Source organism: Scardinius erythrophthalmus, assembly GCF_964197995.2.
Source record: "Scardinius erythrophthalmus genome assembly, chromosome: 18".
Lineage (NCBI taxonomy): Eukaryota > Metazoa > Chordata > Actinopteri > Cypriniformes > Leuciscidae > Scardinius > Scardinius erythrophthalmus.
The window spans coordinates 18,795,251-18,817,847 of record NC_138238.1 but is presented as its reverse complement, the minus strand read 5'-3'; the positions used below and the strand labels follow the sequence as shown (position 1 = coordinate 18,817,847).

The 22,597-nt window shown below is 36.7% G+C and overlaps 2 protein-coding genes across 2 annotated transcripts; one reads left to right on the top strand and one right to left on the bottom strand.

The window, feature by feature from the left end:
* The first annotated feature begins 5,007 nt into the window (after window positions 1-5,007).
* Window positions 5,008-7,380, top strand: bhlha15 (basic helix-loop-helix family, member a15). The gene is made up of 2 exons (XM_081393437.1): window positions 5,008-5,099; window positions 5,530-7,380. Exon 2 carries the CDS (start codon window positions 5,560-5,562, stop codon window positions 6,112-6,114), a length of 555 nt encoding a protein of 184 aa, XP_081249563.1. The 5' UTR covers window positions 5,008-5,099; window positions 5,530-5,559; the 3' UTR covers window positions 6,115-7,380.
* On the bottom strand, window positions 6,550-22,384 carry tecpr1a (tectonin beta-propeller repeat containing 1a). Its single transcript, XM_081393436.1, has 25 exons — window positions 22,282-22,384; window positions 21,044-21,279; window positions 19,963-20,145; window positions 19,281-19,403; window positions 19,043-19,165; window positions 18,669-18,843; window positions 18,446-18,546; window positions 17,894-17,995; window positions 16,974-17,122; window positions 15,628-16,178; window positions 15,393-15,538; window positions 14,954-15,109; window positions 13,902-14,051; window positions 13,654-13,811; window positions 12,413-12,540; window positions 12,229-12,331; window positions 12,053-12,149; window positions 11,856-11,935; window positions 11,666-11,722; window positions 10,346-10,520; window positions 10,020-10,155; window positions 9,785-9,877; window positions 8,495-8,601; window positions 8,283-8,402; window positions 6,550-8,208 (listed from the first exon to the last, which is right to left on the bottom strand). Exons 2-25 carry the CDS (start codon window positions 21,266-21,268, stop codon window positions 8,050-8,052), a joined length of 3,597 nt encoding a protein of 1,198 aa, XP_081249562.1. The 5' UTR covers window positions 21,269-21,279; window positions 22,282-22,384; the 3' UTR covers window positions 6,550-8,049.
* Window positions 22,385-22,597: the final 213 nt, after the last annotated feature.

The following is a 22,597-nucleotide window of genomic DNA, read 5'->3' as shown; positions in this document are numbered from 1 at the left end:
AGTGCTTCCAAAGCTTTCTTGTGTCATTTACCTCAACAGCCCAGTGAGGCTCAAGTATCCCTTCATAGACACCAAACCATAAATGTACTGCTTTTGATTCATATTATAATTCATTATTAATTTTATTAATATTATTAAAATGGCCTTTTTTGAGATTATATTTTTTTCACGTTCAAGCTAAAACGATTGATAGTAGGGATGCACTGATATGAAAACTTTGGTTACCGAATACCGATAACCGATAATTCTTTATATTTGAAAGCCGACCAATCTAAATCCAAATTTTGATTTAATTTTTGAGAGCCTGATTACAAAAACAAAAGTCTCACCATTAAAAGCCATGTCTCAAGCACACAATTATAATGTTCTCATTATAATTTTATGTAGCCTTTATGAAAGACTTTCACTAAACTGTATTTTCCTCTTTGTGAAGTGTTTTTAATCATATTTCAAGCAATTCAATACTATCATGGTGAACAGTGAGCATCTGAAGTGTCTCAGCTGAAGGAAATAATCAGTGATTTATCGGCTTTAATATATTGGGCAAATTTTCTTATCAGGCCAATTAAGAGAACATTAAAAATGAACATATATCGGCCAATACCGATATGGTGGCCGATATATCGTGCATCCCCAATTGATAGTATGAATATTTTATAACTCCATTTAGTTTAATATTGGTTTGATTGGCTGAGGCATGAGACACGAAAATAGGAAAAAGAGTTGCATTGTATACAAATAAACAAAGTCTTTTCCATCGTCCATTTCAATTTCACAAAATGCACACATAGTTTGTTCTCTAATCATTTTACTTTAATAGTCATTTTTATAAATATTAACTATTATTTCAGCCAGTTCGATTTCTCGACAGCCCTTTAAGTCATAATATTTCCTAATAGTTCTGATATTAAGTAAGTTAATAATAAGTTATTTTATAGGTTTAACAAGCAAATCCAAAATCTAAAGTCTCTGAAACCAGGTTGGGAATGACTGCTCTAATTGAAAACATTGTTCCTTCTCAGTAATTCAAATTGAGAAGAAATCCGGTTTCGAATTTGTTTCACCCTCTACACTGAGGCATCATTTAGTAGCATCCCATCTAAAACATTAGCCATTTTCATTTTCCCTCTGTGTCAGGAGGACAGTACGGCTTGATGCTCCTCCTACAGACCAACACCTCCTCTCCTCTCAAAGAAGCAAGTTACTAACCTCAGATGCACTATACATTTGAATTCAGACGTTCATGTCAAAGACAAAGCGGAAACCAACACACATTAATATTATTTTCCACTGAGCACCACTTACAACTGAACTTTAGGAAAATCGTGTAAAGCCTGTTTGGTTCCAACAGTGTGCTGAATGATAGATCAAGAAGTGGTTTTACAGGTTTCCTGTGAAAAGAAGCGTCTTAACAGAAGATCTTGTGTTGCTATACAAATATTTACCGCTACCAAGTAATGCACAGAGGCTGACGTGTGTACAGCCGAAGACAATATTTCCTGTTTTGACACCATCCACGTTAACAAGAAAACAACCAACTCTACAAAGCAGGTGGAGACACCTACTGCACAAATTCATGCCCTCTGAAGCTGTGAGGCATCCCCTTACAGCGGCAGGATTAGTCAGTGTTTACCAGCTTTTCAGGCATGGTTTATTATGATTCATTATTAGTGGTTATTAATGGTTTGCATGGTCTGCAAAATGTCATGAGCTAAATGGTTCATATTACAGTATAAACTATTTTTTTGCAAGTGATCTTCATCGGAAAAGTGAAAATAATTTGTTAAAGCATTATTTGCTTTGTTATTAAATTATTATTTTATACTAATATGATTTATTATTTATTAATTATATACTAACATAGATAGATAGATGTGCATTATAAAGATGTGGACTGATGTAGCATTTCCTTAGCATCTGCTCAAGCTGAAAACGGACATAACAGGCTGTATTTTTCCCCCTCTCTTGTCTGACCGGCTTTTGGGTCATGGAAAAACTGACTTGTCCCCCAATCTACCCTTTTATGATGCTGCGTGAGTCAGGCTGTAATGCGTTGGTTCCTGGCTGCTATTCTGGCCAGTCAGATCACGTGTGATGACATAAGTGGCAGTATGACATCAATGGGTGATAGATTAAAAAAAAAAGATCTATTTGCTCACATTTCAGAGGAGATTAGGATATCAAAAATGCGTTTAAGCACTGAAACTAGCTGGTCTGTTTTTTTAATAGTAATGGAATTGTGAGGAAGCAAAACAAAGAGCATTATTAGCACAATTAGATGAAGCACGGCAGATATTTTTTTGGAATAGTTCACACCAAAAATTAAAATTCTGTCATTATGTGCTCTCACCCTCGTGTTGTTCCAAACTCGTGTGATGCAGTAGATACAGTATAGGATAAATGTTCACGTTGCTCTTTTCAATACAATGAAAGTGAATGGTGTCTTTTGGTCTTTTTTCTATATGTAATATAGCCTACTTTAATGTTGTGTTTTGCCATTTAATAATTAACAATAATTACCATTCATTTTTGCTATACGATAGAGAGCAGTGTGAACATTCAGCTAAATATCTCCTTTTGTGATCTACGAGTAGAAGAAAACAACATCATACAGGTATGGAAACAACATGAGGGTGAGTAAATGACAAAACTTTCATTTTGATGAAGAGTCCCTTTAATTAATCAGTAGTTTTCAGAGCTAACATCATCTAACCCTTCAAACCAGCATTCATTCAGAGCAAAAATGTACCTTTGGCTTCATTTAAAGTAACACTATCCTGTGTGAAGAAACATCAGGTGTGCAGAGCAGCAGAGAAAGCCTCCATGTTTAAACAGCTATTTTTACATTTAGCCTTGAAGTCAGCCAGCTGTAAGCTTTGGGCCTTGGTTGAGCAATGAAACATTTGTTTACTAATCAAAATAGTTTGTGTGCATGGTTCCTTATCACCTTAAGTTCTCATCAAACACCCCATTAGGTTTTTGACAATGTTTTCATTTGTCATTTACATCTCACAAGCTCCCCTGACTAGAATGTAGCGCTTAGCATGTGGTTGCTAATGAGTGACTTATTTACTCAAGGGAAATGTGAGCAGGACTTTAAAGTTACCTCTGTGTGGAGTATGCAAATCAAAGAGTTATCTTGAAATATAACACAATGGTGTACAGTTGTAAACTATACAAGTTGCGGTATACTGTATATATCAGTACTACCAAGTGCTGATAAACCAACCTACTACTAAAGTGAATACCTGGGTGGATTTGCATGAATGAATGTTCAGGTGTTCTTTAGTTGTGTTTAGTTTTTATGCCTTTTTGTGAGCATGGTTTTGTATGAGGCTGTCTCCTAAGCTCTTTGCTTACAGGCAGATTGTTATCAGTGTAAGTGGTGTATACCGGAGGTTCCACACTAAATAAACTGAGTGTTGGGATAGAAACTGTTTCCATAGCCTCGGCATTGAGCCCTTAGACCGAAGCAGGGAGTCAGTCTTGCCCAGCCTGCGTCCAAACGCTGCCTGACCAAGGCCATCAGTGATGTGGGGGAGGGATCATTTGAGCTGATAGCTGCTGTGAGTTAAACAGGTGTCAAATGTACTTGTTCCCAGAAACTGTGAGAATGTCCTGTTTGCTCCACACCATGTTTAGAATGTCTTTATATTATGTGACAAGATCAACAGTCCATATCCTATCATCAAAATGGTGACTGGTTTCTATTTGTGCTTCATGAAACACAATTAAAATCACAATCCATAATTTGAATAAGAGCAAAATGGACTGATCTTAATGCTGATGCACTTAGAACAGGTTTGCTGTACTCAGGTACAAAATAAACAAGTCTGTGTTTGATCTGTCTGATGCTACAGTTTATGAAAAGGGTGGTTCTCTGCACACATCTACACTTGTACAAATAAAGGTTCCAAGAGTTTATAAGTTTCACAAAGGACTTTTTATTTTCTAACATTTTGTTCTTTAAACAACCATGGTTCTGACCAGTTTATTTCTTGTTATTTATCCTAAAAAAAAAAAAAAAAAAAATATATATATATATATATATATATATATATATATATATATATATATATATATATATATATATATATATATATATCATAGACTGTAAAGATATATATATATATATATATATATATATATATATATATATATATATATATATATATATATATACATATATAGAGAGAGAGAGAGAGAGAGAGAGAGAGAGAGAGAGAGAGAGAGAGAGAGAGAGAGAGAGAGAGAGAGAGAGAGAGATAAGTAAATTTATAATCTATAATTTTTCTGCCAATAAAAAAGAAAAAAAAAAGTAAAGAAAAGTACAAGCAACTCCTGTAATATATGTTCCCTTGGTTTAGAATAATTGCATTAACCTATGCTGGATGTGAAGATCCTGATGTCAAAAAGGGAAATAAATACAAGAAAAGTACAATGATATAATAATATGAATAGTCTCCAAATAGCACAAGAAGACATCACAGTAAAATAAAGCTCTGAAAAGTGCCTAATGATATGTATTGCAAGGACCGTTTGACATGCAAAGGTCTAGGCAAATATTACACTGCGTTTTAACTTGATAAAGTGCCATGGAAATAGTAAAACCTATCAATTCAATCATGTGCAGGAAACACACCATTGTAATGTCTGCATATTTCTTTCTTGCAAAATAATATCATAATATAAGCTACATAAACGTATTAATGTTTATAAGTAGAAAGTCTCCTAATGCAGTGCACCAGAGTATGCGATTTGCATTGGCTTTAAAATAAAAGCATGCAGTGCATAGCACCTGCAGTATCACAGACCGCTTTTATCATCATCTGAAAGCGTGAACTCGGTTTCAGATCGCTACTTCCGATGCTTCTGCCAGCTCATGGGTGACTCGAGAAGAAACAGATCCCTCCTTTGATTGGCCACAAAAGCGCTACGTGGACATCGAGCAGCAACAGGTAGAGCGCGTGACCGTTATCATTTCATTCTGACTGCGGCTGCCAGGACGACAACAGCGCTTCACGTCAACGAATTATCGCTCTTCGCAAGGCTCTTATCGCGCAAACATCATCTCGAGTTTGGTGGAAATTTATTTTGAGGTAAGCAAAACTTTTTTTCTCCTCCCGAGAGCAGGGATGATTGATTGACAGCTTATAAGACAGCAGCGACAACGTGTAGTGACGATGATGTTGCTCACTTGATGAATCTAGTATACCAGCATGGCTTAATATGATCAATTTCATTTTAAGTTTATATTTTTTAACTACTGAACAGAGCTGGTATGGATGATATGCTACCAATAGGCATAAATATGACACATTATCCAAAAGTATGTCTTCAAATCTCATGCTAAAACAATTTTAAGCTTATCAAGTATACAGAGAGCACTTGAGACATTATTCTTCATATAGGCTAGCAGCAGCATATCATTTTCAGTGCCCACATTATTAAAGCTATTTATTCTGATATATGATTTTATTTTTTTGCATGTTCATTTCCTCAAATCAAATGTGAATTATAATATTGTAGGGCCTACACCAGGGTGTGGGGGAGTCAAGCATGAAGTCCAAAGGAAAGGGGTCAAAGCGGGGCAGACAGTCTTGGGAAGAGCAGGACGACCCAGACTTTACGCTGGAAACAGAGCCAGGTTCCAGCGAGCAGGAGGGTTCAGAGGCGTCCGTGAGGCTGGGTGGGACGTGGAGAACATTGAGGGACGAGGGGCATGGTCGGACCCGCGTGGGCACGCGCCGCAGGCGGCAGCACGGCAACGCTAAGGAACGCAACGTCCGCAGGCTGGAGAGCAACGAGAGAGAGAGGCAGAGGATGCACAAACTCAACAACGCCTTTCAGGCCCTACGGGAGACCATTCCTCATGTCAAAACAGACAAGAAACTTTCCAAGATCGAGACTCTCACGCTAGCCAAGAATTACATCAAGGCCTTAACCACCATCATCTTGGGCATGTCGAATGCCTGCATGCCTCACGCCGAGAGTCACATGGAGACTAACGCCTCCCGGATCCTCCAGTGCTATCAGCAGCATCTACAAGAGGAGGGAGAGGAAGACCTGTCCAACTATCTGAGCCAAATCCACAGCTTCAGTCAGGGCAGCTAACACACACTGCCACAGAACAGACTCAGTGAGCACTAAATGACAGGTGTAAATTTGTGCACGCTACATGGATGATGATGAATACCAGCTCTTTAGACTCAAGAAAAGATCCATTCGAGTTTACAAGCTAAAGCTGGCCCATAAATAGACTCATTTGGATGTCATTTGCCATCATCTATCTTAATTGTTAGCTAGTGACCCTTTGGATTATGAAGAGACATAATCTACTGGTTCTTAATGTAGTTCACCCAAAATGACACAAAAGATGTCCATAGTGAAATTGAATGGGGTCCAAAACAACACCGGACCCCCTGATTTTCATTGTGTTCTGCAAAATAGTCATAGAGCTCCAACAGCTTTGCAACAGATGACAGAATTTTCATTTTTGGGTGAACTATCCTTTTAAAAGGGTAAGCTTTTCATTAAAAATGCAAAGCTGTGGAACAGATTTCATATTTATTGAAGAGGACACGAACCATGCACATATGACACTGAGAGGACTCCACTGTCCTTACCCTGTTATTTGTCTGTATTATCATTTTCTTTTTCCATAGTTTCTCTCATGTCTGCATATCATTTCTTTATATGTACAGAAGCAACCTTAAATAATGCCCATAAAGGATGTCACACAATTGACGCAGTTTCACATTAGGACCATTATTACTCATAAATAATCCAAATTTATACATCTACATATACAACATAACAGCAGAATTGGAATAAAACTAACTATTCATTCTGATAAAAACCATTTGGAAAGATTTAGTATAAATACTGTTACTTTCTGAAATCTGTGCTGCCTTTTAACAGAATTATACCACATACACGTCTATGAATGAAATATGCAGACATCCTGAGAAAAGAAACGTTTCACAAAATTGACTTCACATTGCCAAGCCAAAACTAAATACAGCTAAAGTGTCCGAACTTGCACTACCATTCAAAACTTTGGGGTGGGTAGAATTTGTTTTCTATTTTAATATATTTTAAAATGTAATTTATTCCTGTGATGGTGAAAATGAAGCAGCCTTCAGATCCAGGCTTCAGTGTCACAAGATCTTTCAGAAATCATTCTTAATATGCTGATTTGGTGCTCAAGTGACATTGTTTCATATTGTCAATGTTGTGCTGCTTAATGTCGTGTAGAAACCCTGAAACAGATTTCTTTCAGGATTCTTTGATGAAGAGAAAGTTCAAAAGAACAGCATTTATTTGAAATGGAAATCTGTAGAAACTCTCTTTCGGCCAATTGAATGCTGAATAAAAGCCAAAAAAAATTCTTACTGACCCCGAACTTTGGAAATGTGGTGTATGTGTACAGTATCACTTGTGCTGTCTCAGCTTTGAGTAAGAACCATAAATAACCAATAACCTGATACAAGCAGCTGATGAAAGTATTACAGAATCTTTTACGACACTGGAGCCGAGCTGCAAAATCCCAGACGCAGCTGTTTGTTTAAAACTGTTTTTTTGTGTGTGATGTTCAATATAAAATGCTTGTAGATGACCTTCAGCAGCTTACACTGTGACATTTTTGTATTTAATGCCCCTGATTTCAAATAAAGAATTACAAAAAATAAAAGCTAATGGGCATTCTTGATGTGACCACAGACAAACATTAAATTGAGATCATCTAACCAAAAGTGCCATGTAATAAAACCTAATGACGAATGATGGGAGTTTTAAAAAGGAGAGGGCATTACTGGAAGTGGCCTCATTATCCAAGAGAGCCCTCAAAACAAGAAAAACTAATTGCTCAAGCCAACTGGAGAATGTGAATTCAAAATACACAGTCATCTACATGTGTGGGAACTTGAGACGAATGATTTTCTTTGAGTGGAAATGATTAACTCCGCTCTATGCAACAGAAGCGCTACAGTAAGGAAACAATTTATGGCTAGAGTAGAGACGGTTAGCATGAAGAGCTCAGCTGTTTGACTAACAGCCCACTGGGTTTCCGTTCATCTCTGGCCGGTCACTGGTTTGCAGTGGACTGCGTGTTGCCGTTCGGTTGCTTCCATTGTCGGTCAGGGATGGCATCAGGATACGAGGTGCCTCCGTGGCATTTCCTCTAACTGTTATGTGATCCCATCCACCCTGATAGAAACAGATCATTTCTTATTTTCTATCCGTTCTGTACTGAACATAAACATGACATCAGCAGTGCTCACCCCAATGCCATAGTCCCACGAGTGTCCTTTTGGTTCCATCGGCAGCACCCCCAGCCGGCGACACACAGTGCCACAGCTCAAACTGTGACTGCCCTGCACCTTATCTGCAATGATCCACACCTTAGGAAAGACACACGCATCTGGCATTTAGCAGAGCAGAAAACCTAGAATAGTTAGGCTGCAACAACTAGTTACAAGGAAATGGTCTAGACCTGGTCCAGAGGTCCAACGGACACTTTGCGCACGTTATTGGAGATGTGCTCCCATGATGAGCCCTGAGGGTAACTGGGGGTCACACCATGTCTGTACCACAGGTTACCTGCTCATACAAAACCACACATATAATAACTACTATAGCAATTATTGCCATTTTTATTTGACAGTTTTAAAGAAAGATCATGTATAGCACTGCCAATTGCGTTAGACTGCACAGTAAGCATGGATTCTTCTAGATTACTATTATTATTATTTTTTGGCAATGATGATGATCTATGTCCTATTATTTTCAGTATTATATTATCATAATAACTATATGCATTACTATTTAAAAGTCCATTAAAAAAAAAAAAGCTCACCAAGGCTACATTAATTTTGATGTAAAAACAGTAATAATGTGAAATATTACTTATCATTTAAAGAAGTCTATTTATATTAATATATATTTTAAAAATAATGTATTCCTCTAATGGCAAAGAAACCATTTTTCATAGAAACCATGATACAATTCTTTCAAGATTCTTTGATGAATAGAACATTCAAATGAACAGCATTTATTTGAAATATAAATCTTTTGTAACATTATAAATGTTGTTGCTGTCAGTTTGGATAAATCTAATGTGTCCTTGCTGAATAAAAGTAAAAAAATTTTTTTTTATATATATATATATATATAAAGCCTTTATAATGCATATAATGCATAATATAGGTATTCAGGATAGGTGTATATATATATATATATATATATATAATATAAATATATATATATATATATATATATATATATATATATATATATATATATATATATATATATATATATATATATATATATATATATATATATATAAATAATTTAACCAAAGTTTCCTTGTTACATCAGAAATTGATTGTTTGTGTTTTAATGCATTATATTCTCTAAAGGTGTAAATAGATAAGTATTAAAAGCCTAGCTTCACAAACAGGGCTTAGATTAAGCCAGGATTAGGCCTTAGTTTAACCAGGACATTTAAGTAGCTTTTATAAACGTGCCTTAGAAACAAAACAATGGCACTGACATATTTTAAGACAGAAATAGACACAGACATGCGTTGTCTGTGAAACCGGGGGATAATGTTTTATATCTGTGGTTACAATTATTCATAGACCATACAATGCATTATAAGATGCATTAAAAGGCATAAATAACACATTAAAAATACTTTTATGATAAAGTGTCACCACTATATTCCAGTCACCACTATAGTATTAACACCTTTTTATCAGTATGATGTGTATAGGTGTACCATTTTCATCCACTGTGTATACAGACGTCCTGCCCACTGACACCTGTTTAAGCTTCTGTCCGGTTGGAGAGGGGATGTGGTACCAGCAATCTCCTGCAAACAGATCAAACCTTTCTAATGCTGCTGCAGAAATACCACAGGCAATGCTGTGAAATCAGCATGACAGGAATGACTTGCATTAAAATGTTGTATATTGCTGCATGCTCATGGGGTTTGTGATAGGTTACTCCCTCACCTGCCAAGTTCTGAGCGGACACAGAGCCCCTATAGAACGCAGAGCCATCCTTAGCGATGGCCCATACCTGGTGAACGCCACCTATGGAAATCGACTTGAAAGGCTGGTCAGTTCCCACATGCAACCATGAGGACCCCTGCGAGCAAGCCAAATCATTAGTCAGGATTATTCATTATCATTCCAGGAAACTTCTCACAGTGATAATGCTAAATAAGTTTGTACAGTATTTAGTATTGTATATACAGTATTGCACAACATTTGCATGGAAATTACTGAGTGCTAAACCAAATAGCGGTTGTCTAGAAAATCAGGAACTTGGCTCCTACCCCAGGTGTCAGTGAGGTGACACCCAAGCGGCACAAGACGTCTCCTTTGTTGCTGATGGCCCATAATGGCACCTGTTCCACTGTGCTCTTCGGCCCACAAGGTAGGATTGTTATGTCACTCAACGCTATAGGCGGGACTTCCTGCCAGGGGCCGGTTGTTGTGAGTTTACACTTTCTAAGGTGAAAGAAGTATTCATGTATTCATATTTTTCAGAGTATTCATATACGATTACAAAAAAAACTATCTTTTAGTAATTTTGAGGAAGTGCCCCAAGCCTGAATAAATGTTTCATTATATGTTACTAAACAGAAATACTAAAGCAATGCTATTTTTGGTTACATTTTTAAATGTTTTCATTGTCTTCTTCTTCTTTTTTTTTTTTTTTTTTACCATTTATTACTAAAAAATAACCTAAACTCAAACTTTAAAGCAATACTGAAGACATATATCAGAGTACATATTTTGCCATTGATTATAGCTTCCCCACTTTTGAAAAGTTTATCAGTGATGTGTAAAGCCATTCATCCACTGTGTATACAGACAAGAGAATCAAATTTAACGATTAAAAAAGTTATTTTAGTAATTTTTAGTAAAAGTAGATTATAATTTTATAATCTATTATTTTTATTTTATTATTTAATTATTTTTTTATAATCCCAAATAAATGTTTATATATATGCTACTAAACAGAATACTAAAACAACACTTATTACTTATCACTTATTACTAAATTACCACATTTTTAATTTATTTTTTACATTTTTACGTATGTCATAAAAATCCTTCACTTACATTAAGTAAATAACAAAAGTTGCACAATTAACAAAAAAAACTATGTAAGACATTTAGATCGATACATAAAAAAATAAATAGATAAAATTCCCAACACTAAGGACAATAGATACCATGATAAACAGAGCTGGAGAGAGCTGACTAAAAAATCTAAATGGACAAATCTTTTTTTTTAATGGAATATTGCAATATTTATTATAAATGATATGTACGTGCACATAATACATATATTTTTTATTCATGTGCTCACGTAATCTTTAGTCAAAATAACTTCCTGCGATCACATCTTTTCTCTTCTCTGATGATGCGTTCACTGGCATGAGGGCGGGACAACCTGTCACTCACATGATGTCACAGCAATAGCAAATCACAATGCTCAAACAATCCAAACAAGTTCCACCCTACATTTTTTCTTGTTCATGAAGCCATTTCACTCGGATATACAGAACATCACAGTAGGGAAGAAAGACTATCGCAACTTCTGTTTTATGTCGATTTTAAACATTCACTTAAACAGCGTTACATACCTTGCCCAACGCCTGCGGCGAACAAAGTCCTTCAATGTTTTATTTCCGTGGTATGACCTAGAACGGCGAATGTTACATTCACAAAAAAAAGGAGTTAGCTCGCTCTCACACGTGGTAATACTAAACCTACTGCGTTTACATGCCTAGGTAATAAAAGAGACCAGCAATGCTTATGGCCAACATAACTTACGCAGGAAAGTCAGCTGCATACTGCCAGCCCTCTCTGTCTGTCCCTCCTGCCACAGCATAGTCAACAGTCCAGTCTGACACCTGAAAAGTATCAACACATACAAACATTTGCTGCTGAAAAGCAACCAGACAACATTCCTTGTCAATTTCAATGACAACTTATTTATGTATTGGGAGAAAATGGACAATGGCACAAACCCAAGTCCAGTGGGGGGAGGGTGGTTTAGTGTTGTTTTTAGTGCACTCCTTCAGACCGGAGGCATCGCTCCACATGTAACGGTCAGTAGGGAGACCCCTGGAGGAGAAACAGTGAGGCACAGCAGTGAGCATACTGAACATTTCTGGATTACAAACATGTTCTAGTCTATATTAACCTGTTAGTGTAACCAGAGACAGGATTCCAGCGCTGGTTCTCATAGATGTAAACACTCTTCATGTCAGTCTGTGTATAGATGTTATCTGTGCTGCTTGTCAAACCTGTATGTGTGAGATAAACATGTAATATTACTAAAATACACAAAAAAATGATTGGTTTAGAAAGAGAAGTGATGCATTTACCCTGAAAGAAGCCTCCTCCATAGCCTCCTGTGTGGACCCAGGCGGTGTGGTCATAGCCGATCCCCCAAACCACACCAAGACTGTTGGACTCAATAACACGCAAATGTCCTCCGACTTGACGCCAGAACCTGTCCATGATAACAAAGATTTTGATTTCCTTTTTTTCTGAGAGCAGTCTTTTTTGCCTATTCATGAATTCATTGCTATATGGCAACAGCGAGACAATGGACAGACGTAACAGGTTGATGAATATACACTATTGTTCAAAAGTTTGGGGTTAGTACGATTTTTTTTAAAATTATTAATTCAAAGTAATTAATTATTATCACTTTTGATTAATTTAATGCATCCTTACCAAATAAAAGTATTAAATACTTCTCATTGGTAAGGATGCATTAAATTAATCAAAAGTGACAGACTTTTACATTGTGACAAAAGATTTCTACTTTAAATAAATGCTGTTCTTTTTAACTTTCTATTCATCAAATAATACTGAAAAAAATCACGTTTTCTACAAAAATATTTAATCAGCAACTGTTTTTAACTTTGATAATGATAAGAAGCGTTTCATGAGCACCAAATAGACAAATTGATTTCTGAAGGATCATGTGACACTAAAGACTGGAATAATGATGCTGAAAATTCAGCTTTGCCATCACAGGAATAAATTACGTTTTAAGATATATATTAATATAAAAATCTTTTAAATCGTAAATGCATAACTGGTGAGCATAAGAGACTTTAAAAACATTAAAAAAAATTGACATCTTCAAAATATGTTTCATTTATGTTCAACATTTAGCAAATGGCTTTTTTGTCAAACTCTAAGTGCATTTTGGTATTAGGTGATGATGTGGATTTCTGATGTTGTATGATGGTAATTATTTTTCTTTTCTTTTCTTTTCCATTAGTCATAAAGTTTGCTTGGTGTGCTGGTAATAACAGCAGTATTAGTGATAATATTATTAGGGAAAAGTGCATTAGAGATTTGCTTGATTTTAAAACTTCTTAGATAGATAAATAGTTAAAAGTTTACATTGGAGACAAGCCCAAAAAATTCAATTCTGGCAATGGAACATTTGAAGACTTTTATAAAATTAAGTTTAAAGCTATTATAATCCTTAAAAGTAGGAAGTTTGTTGCAAAAAAACAAACAAAAAACATACAGATGTGGTCCCCTATTTGAAGAATCTCACATATACACTTCTTCACATAAAATCAATCCATCATTTGATTCTTACATCTGATCACATGGTGTAGGGTAGGGAGATGCCTCTAGTTCTTTCGTTGGTTCGCTCACAAAGATGTCACCTTTACAGGTGACTGACCAGATGGCTTGTTTCGAGGGAGGGCCCTGAACACCTCTAGAGTCACAGCAGGACACACTGAGCAGAGCCAGCTGATGGGATAAACAAACTGTCAGTCAAACAGCAAGGAAATCACAAGTTGTTGGTATACATTTTTCCAATGATTCAAGCTCTCTCCTCACCCAGTCATACATCTCCAGCTCTGTGGCAGCAGCCAGGCGGATGGGCCATCTCTGTTTGGTTCGCTCTGCTGTATAGATAGCAAATGTGTGTTTGGAGTCATTCAATACTGGCACCAGGATTGTCACTTCGTTTATGAACACGTGGAGATACTGGACAAAGAATCAAAGCAAAATAGAGGTTGAATTGTTCAAATGTGTCAATCTATACTACATGAAATCACTTTACAAGCACAGCTGTCTTTCCTGTGTAGATGCACCACTGTTCAAAAGTTTGAGGTTGGTAAGATTCTTTAATGTTTTTGAAAGAAGTGAAGTACTGAAGGGAGCGCAGGAGATCAGCAGAATAAATAAACAGGAAATAGTGCGTGAATAGCGGTTGGCACGAACGCCAATTCCACTGAAGTGTTCTTCTTCAGACCGTTGACTTGTCAAGAATGTACAAGACGTACAAGAATGAGGCGGCGTCAGTGCAGCCACTGATTATATACTGCTCATCTAAAGCATCACTGAAATAATGATTTGTTATTTCAATTAAAAGTTATGTTCTGATCTATTATTCTTTATTACTGTTATATTTTTCAATGATTCAACAACATTACAAAGTGAAACTATTGCAGGCTTTTTTTAATTAAAAAAAAATCTTTCCGGTATATTCCATATGATTTTTAGTGAAATTAGTTAGAAATTTTTAATTATTAAAAAGTTTATAGGGGGGTATGACCAAAAAACTTGAGAACCTCTTGTTTAATGCATCCTTACTGAATAAAAGTGTTAATGTCTTTAAAATTTTGTATAAAATATAAAACTAAAACCCCATATTTTTGAACAGTGGTTTCCCATTGAAACATGAAGATTGGTGGGACATATCAATCAAGGGCTTGTACCTTTGTGGCATTAATATTTTTTTGTACGTTTTCCCAGAAGAGAAAAAGCATATGTACATTTTAAAAAACTATGTGTTAAAATAGATCTTTTAGTCAGAATAAATGCCATCAAAATTAATAAACATAGATTTTTATTACATAAGTGTCTTCTCCTGTATGTAAGATTACCTTCTTCTCATCATTAAAGGTGTAGTAGATAAACAGAATTCCATCCTTGTTGCCCTCTGCTCCAGAGAACTGCTCCAATGCAAACTGAACATCCACCCATTTATGAGGCTTCCAGTCTCGCCACCACTGCATGGTGCCTTTCTTCACCCACACAGACTAGAAAGGACAGGAAACACAGTGAATTATCAATGATACATTTTGTAGGGGTAACTATTCAGTTCTACCTAGCTGAGGGCCACTGTGACAGTAACTGACTGCTTTGACTATCAACTATTTTTACTATTCCGATTTCCGACTAACTCTCGGAACACTTGTATGAAAACTTACTGTTGCTATATCAATGGCGGTCTGGATATAATCAAAAAAAGATACATGACAAAACTGGTTAGTATTGATGCAAAGATCAGATGAGGTGAACCGTTTGGTGTGTGAGCACTACCTGTTCAACGGCCTGCTCATAATGCATGAAATTCTCCATTTCTCTCTTGGAGCGCTCGCTGAGCTGCTCGAATATCTGTTTACGCCATGCTGCAGTTTGAGCAGGTGTGATGGAGAGAGACATGGCCTGCATGGAGGAGTTCAGGGCTGAGGAGACAATCACATTTGACACGGTCAGGGACAAAGTGAATCATCCAATTCCATTACACAGATTATACACAAATGACCAAGCTGACCTGTGGATGTAGATGAGTGGAACCAGTTGAGCTGTAAGTGACAGTCGACCAAACATCCCCCGCCACTGACCCAGGCCCATTTTGGATGCTCATCTGGCCCATAAGGCTCCTCTAGGGCTAAGTTATAGGTTGCTACAGAGGACAGGCTGCAGGTATCAGCTGCGTCTACTCCAGGTCCAGGTGAGAGGTGCGTCTGGGCTTCCTCCAGGTCCACATTGCTCCATTGAGGGTTCAGCCCACCTGATTGGCTAGGAGACAGAACCTGGGCTGGGGAAGCCCTGTCCTCTACCTCTTTTTCTGGGTGATCCTCCTCGGGAATAGATGGACCAGCTGGGGGGACGTCACGACGACTGATCTGGCCTTCACGATCAGACACAAGCTCAGAGATGAAGCTGTCACTGGTCACTTTGGGGATGCGTGGTTTAGGGCTGTCTCCCATTTCAGGAGTTGGGACAACTCCACCCACAGCTTTTTCAGTCTCAGGGTCCGCATCACTCAACACTGATGCCTGGGACTCCAAACGCACCTCACCACCAAAGAAACAACCAGCGCTGCGAGGTGTAGTGACACAGAATGTTAACATGTACAATACCATAAGTTTGGAATCACCGAGACACGTTTATATAACTGATACTTTTGTATCATTTGATTGATCAAAAATAGTCAAAAGCATTCAAATAATTGTACATTTTAACCTGTGATGCCAAAGCCCTTTTCAATATCCATCAATCCAGTTTACTAAGAGAACATCTAATTAAATAATCTAATCCTTCTTAATAAATAAATAAATAAATAAATCTTTCTAGCCCCTCTAATAAGAACTCAATGGGAAAACTGTCATTATAACGCTTTAAAAAATACCTATCATTTAATGAAAAAATATAAATATTATTTTCTATTTAAAAAAAAGAATACCTGACATGTAATGAAAAATATAAATATTATTTCTTTCACATATGACAATACATTGCATTGTCATACATTCTTTTAAAAAAGAATACATAACATTTAGTGAAAACTTTATGACAATGCATCTTTAATACACTTTTTCAATTACTGAATTGTTGGACTGTAGTTGCAGTACTGAAGTCCACTTTTGGTGGTAAAAGAACATCTTTCTCAAGAATTTTGTCAGTTTATTGTTATTTTCAGAGATAAAGGCTGGTCAGTGCTTAAGTGTGCAGAAATGTTTTAAAGAAAGACAGCAAACTGCAAAGTGTACTAACTGCAAATAGTCCTCCTTGAATGATTTACACCACCTGGTGGTGACTTTTTTTAAATGCAACACATTTTGCACATTATACACATATCTATTCTACACAGGCAAAAGACTGAAGCTAACTAACCTCTGAAGGCTGCTAGCGCTGGCGCTTGAATGGGAACGGTCACTATCTCTGGGTACAGACACAACCTTCCAGGCCTTCCCACTCAGCTCGCTGGCAGTCACACCCTGACGGAAATACACCGCCCGGTCTTCAAAACCAATACCCCACACCTGAACACAGAGACACATCGACCTTCAGAGATCTCAGTGTAATAACTGCTGAAATGGGTTCAGCACTTATAATTCTCACTAGAGACACATAATCAGATGAATACATGAATATAGCAGAATATCTGTTATTTTAACAGACCAATATTTGTACATTTGTGAGTGATATGTTTCCATTTTCATATAATGTTTTCATTTAATCAATACATTGATCCATATGAAAGTTTTTTATGCTGTTATTTTCTGGCTGAGATTTTTCATGACATGAACCCAATTTGCCTTGGTCTTTGTACCATTAAAACATGTGTTTCTGACATACTCCATGCACTTGAGTCTGCCGACAACAGGACAAATGGATGAGTGAAAGAACGTTCGTTTTGACGTGTCCAGTTTAATTACAAAAATAAAGGCATTGAACCAGATTATTTGTAGTGCACTGACAATATAGTTTTCTATAATTAGTAAGGTTAATAAAAAATACAAAAAAAAAACTTCAGATAAATAATGACCGATGATTCCAATGTGTGTGCAAAGTTTCAATGTTGAGTATGTGCAAAGTTGAGTATGTTAAGGGCCCTAAAAGTGCCTGAAATTTTGAAAATATTTTTTTTACCTCAGGAAAACAATTAAGCCGTTTGCCCTGAGGGCATGGGCACTAATACATGTCATGTCCTTTTAAGGGTGAACCACCCATATGCTTATTCAATGGAAAAAGTACATTAGAGTCAGGAATTAATGAGGTAAACCATAGACAGAACATTACTAATCTCTGACCTGGTCATTGAGACCCACGTTGATCATGACCATCTCTCCAACCATACCTATCCAACCAGAGCCACAAGGATTATGGGAATTCACACCCCGTCTAAACCAGACCTATTAGAAATGAGAAGATGAGGAAAAACAAGCTAAGTAACAACAAAATAAATAATCAAAACAAAAAAATATGTCCAAACCAGTTCAAAATTTGGGGTTGGTGAGATTTTTTAAATGTTTTTGAAAGAAGTCTCTTATGCTCACCACGGCTGCATTTATTCGATCAAAGATACAGCAAAAACACTAATATAGTGAAATATTATTACAACTGTTTCTATTTTTATATGCATTTAAAAATGTATTTATTCCTGTGATGGCAAAGCTAATTTTTTGATATCTAATATTTAAGATTTTGCTAAATTTCTAGTATGGATAACACAATATGAATAATATACTTTTTATAATAATAAAAAAAAACAAAGTTGGAAAAAGTAGTTTTACTAGTGGTCTCAGATTTTGGACCCAACTCTATCTGCAAGTGTAGCTATATTAAATTACAATAGGACTTACTTTATGATCTTTAGTGACAGCCCACACTACATTCACACCAACAGCTACGTGTACAGCTCCAGCTTCAGGGCTTGGCGACTCCACTGTGACCCATGATGACCCTTTGATAATAATATTATTAAATATAGACAGGGGACAGAAATACTTTATCTACTCAAAAACATTTATTAAGGTTACAAATAGTAACTTGGCAAAAGTGAATATACTGCACCACAGCACTCACCATTGAGACAATCTCTGCCGATGCCCTCTCTGACCATCAGATTACCCTCCCACAGGACGGCCCATACCAGGTCACCCGGCCCACAGCTGATCTGCACCACCTCCCCTGGTACGGGCACCTCCTCCCAAAAGGAGCCCTCAGGATTATGGTGGTTGATGTCACACCGGAACCACACCTGCTCGAATGTACAAACAAAAATTTTGGATCCCTTTTCGTGGATAAATGGACGTGATTCAACTTTTTATCTGTGTTCCAAGAACCAATAATGCATACTGTAGCCTCTGTATGAAATTGAAAAATGAATAAATTACAGGTGCACAGGGTGTTGTTGGACATGGTACATACTGTAAGCCTGAAATGAACTAAGTTCTGACCTTTCCCTGCAGAGAGACCGCCCACAGTGCCAAACACCCTCTGGGCTCCTCGGTGATCTCCCAACCACCACAAGTGATGTCATTAAATGGGTCAGGAAGAGACTCCGTCTGCTCCGAGGGGATCTGCTTTCACATATAAAATTCACAGACACACAGAGACAAGTTTTTCATCAACGTTAAGACAGCCAATGAAGATAAGATATATAATTGCTCTCAAAACCTTTGTACTGGTACAAACCTTGACCCATGTTTCCTGTGCCTTGTACCTTCTGTATCGTATCCATCTGCGGCGACGCACACAAGAGTTCCACTTTTTGTCTTTTGTATAAGTGGCTGGAAAATCAATGGCATATGTCCATCCCTGAAAGCACACAGAAGATCAGTTATGGCTTAAAGCAAGTGAGAGCTCTCTTTTAGGTTTAAGGGGGCTTTCAGACTGCCATTGTAGTTCGAAACACAGTGAAAGCTGTCATGCACATCGTGGTACCGAACCTGAGACTACCTGAAGTTGGTCAGCAAGTAAAATAACATGTGCATGTTTTTTAGACAATTTTAATACATTAATTTTAGTGCTGTCAAATCGCATCTAACAAAAAAGATTTTGTTTACATATGTGTGTGTGTATATATATATATATATATATATATATATATATATATATATATATATATATATATATATATATGTGTGTGAGTGTGTGTGTACAGTATATACTGTATATACACATACATATTTATATACTTTATGTATGAATAAATTATATAAAAGTATATATATATATATATATATATATATATATATATAGTGACAAGTTTTGTCACTCTGCTGAACATAATAGCACTAAATTAATAATAATAATAATAAAAATAAAAAAAACAATATATTGACCCCAAAACCCTCTTAAAGGCATCAATACTGACCCCTTTTTCAGTGGTCTCTCCTCCAAAGTTTTCATCCACGTACCAGTCCGCCTCCCACTCCCAGTTGTCAGAGGGCAGCTGAAAGTCACCCAGAGGCTGGTGCTTCAGCCCTGTGACATCACTCCACTGCCAGCGGTCACTGGGCAACAGCCGGTCCGAGAAGCCATCCACAGGGTTCCACCTCTGAGAGGGAACAGGAAACACAGTGAGTCTTATTCACTATCAGGTGCTCTAGGGTCAATGACAAATAAAAAGTGTTTACAATAAAGTCTAGTTTAAAACATGTGCAAAGTTCGGTTACACTTAATATATTTAAGTACTGAGTAATATTAAGTAACTCCATGTACTTACTATAGGGTTAGGGTAGGATTAGGATTTGTTTGAGGGTTGGTTGCATGTAATTATGCATAATTTACCGTTATTACTACGCCTACGGTAAGTACATGTAACATATGTAACAAGGACACCGTAAAATAAAGTGTTACCCAAAGTTCAATGAATATACTCTTTGTATCCATGTTGGTTTCGAAAAACCTTTTTCAATTGAATGACTTAATGACTGTAATGTGGCGTAAACATCAAATAAAAAGTAACAACATTTTCATATACCTTGAATAAATGTGAGTGAACAAATTGTAATATTTATATATATTTTTTCAACATATACTTTTAATCAGTAAGGACACTGGTCAAAAAGTGACAGTAAAAACATTAGAAATGTTACAAAAAATTTCTACTTCAAATAAATGCTTTTCTTTTGAACTTTCTAGTCATCAAAGTTTCCTAAAGTTTCTACACAATTATTAGGCAGCACAACTGTTTTCAATGTTTCTTGAACACCAAATCAGAATGAGGAATTTTCCTCTGAGGAATTTCACAATATAAAATTTTTTCCTGTATTTCTGATCAAATAAATACAGCCTTTGGGAGCATAACACTTCTTTCAAAAATTTTTTTTAAAACTCTTACTGACCCCTAACTTTTTAATGATAGTATGTGTGTGTATGTATATATATATATATATATATATATATATATTGACCTACATGTCAGTCTGTATATTGCTACTAACTAAGCACACCTGGTTTTCATACGTCTCCTCTTGGTAGCGGGTGGGCACATCACTGGCATGGACGTTCAGGTAGATGTTGTTGTCACATGCGATGCTCCAGCAGCACTGCTGCACAGCTGTGATGCGCTTGAACTCCAAGTGGGCATCGCTGCAATGTTCCCACTGCTGTCCAGCTGTGGAAAGGCAATAAACCCTCCCGTACACATCAACAGCCCACAGGAGGGAGCTCGGCATGGTGCACCCCGCTGCAACAGACAAGAGAAAGAGATCTGCAGATGAACAAACGCCTCAGCATCAGTTTGTGGCTACAAGAAGTGTTTAGAATAAAACAAGGGCTCTAAGTTAATTACTCTCAAATGAAGCAGAATTTCCTCCCTACTCTTTCCTCTGCTTTGAAAGCAGATCTGCAGTCTGCTGATTCTCATTACTGATCCGCAAGCTGCCAAAACACTGAAGGAGACCTGTTGAACAGTTATTTTGTTGCCTCCTAAGCTATAAATGAAACCCAAGATTCCAATACACAATAAATTCCATAAATCTCGAATTAAATCACAGACCAATCTTACAAGACAATGTGGTGGTACCATGTTAAGCATGTTATAGTATTATATTGTAATACCATGGAACTGAATGATTGCCATATTCAATTACTACATCAACATAGCACTACAAGGAACTTCAGAAAAATACAATAATTCTGTAAAATACAAATACAATCAAACTGAGCTGTAACTGAGCAAGTAGTAATTTGACAGATCCTATAGTAAAAATTTAATTGATATGGTACCATGTAAAAAATGGTAAAACCATTATTTATTATTATTCATAACCACTAATTATTTGTTAGTTTAGTTCAATATGTTTAAAAAAAACGTTACTGAAGCAAATTATTTAATAAGGAACAATAAGATATTGAGAGTTCATGTTGTTGTTGAGCGCTTGTTTGTTGATGCAGGTAATGTTAACGTAATACCGGTTACTAGCACGCTAGCTAGCAATGACAGCACGTAAGAGATAAACATGTAGAGTAACGTTACTTCACAGCAACATATTATATGGGGGAAAAACAAGAATACGACTAGGATACAGTCAGAAGAGAAACATGTTAAAATGAATGACTGCACCTGCCTGTCTTCCGCAGTGACAGGTTCATGTACATTAGAATAGGAAATGTACATATCCTAACAGTTTTGCATTCACAGTGTAGTGACAGTATATCAGCTGCTGTCCAGCGTAACGTTACATACCTTATCTGTGTCAGGGTGTAAGCACTGTGCTTATGTTGTCATTTTGAGACCATTCTGCTTTGCAAAATCGGTTTGTGATTTGCCCGATGTGTAGACTCACAAACAGGAAGTGGTAAGAATTGTGTTGTGTTGCACTGGCTTATTGGCCCGGCAGGGGATGCCATTAACTCGTGTTCAAAGATGATGGGATGGTTAAGGTTGTCACTGTGGTTCCCTCAAAGCGTACAACACTTCACATTGTTTCGCTTTCCCACCCAATAAACCTCTAAATGTAAACACGTACGTAGAAGATATAGTCCCTGTCACAATATGTTGC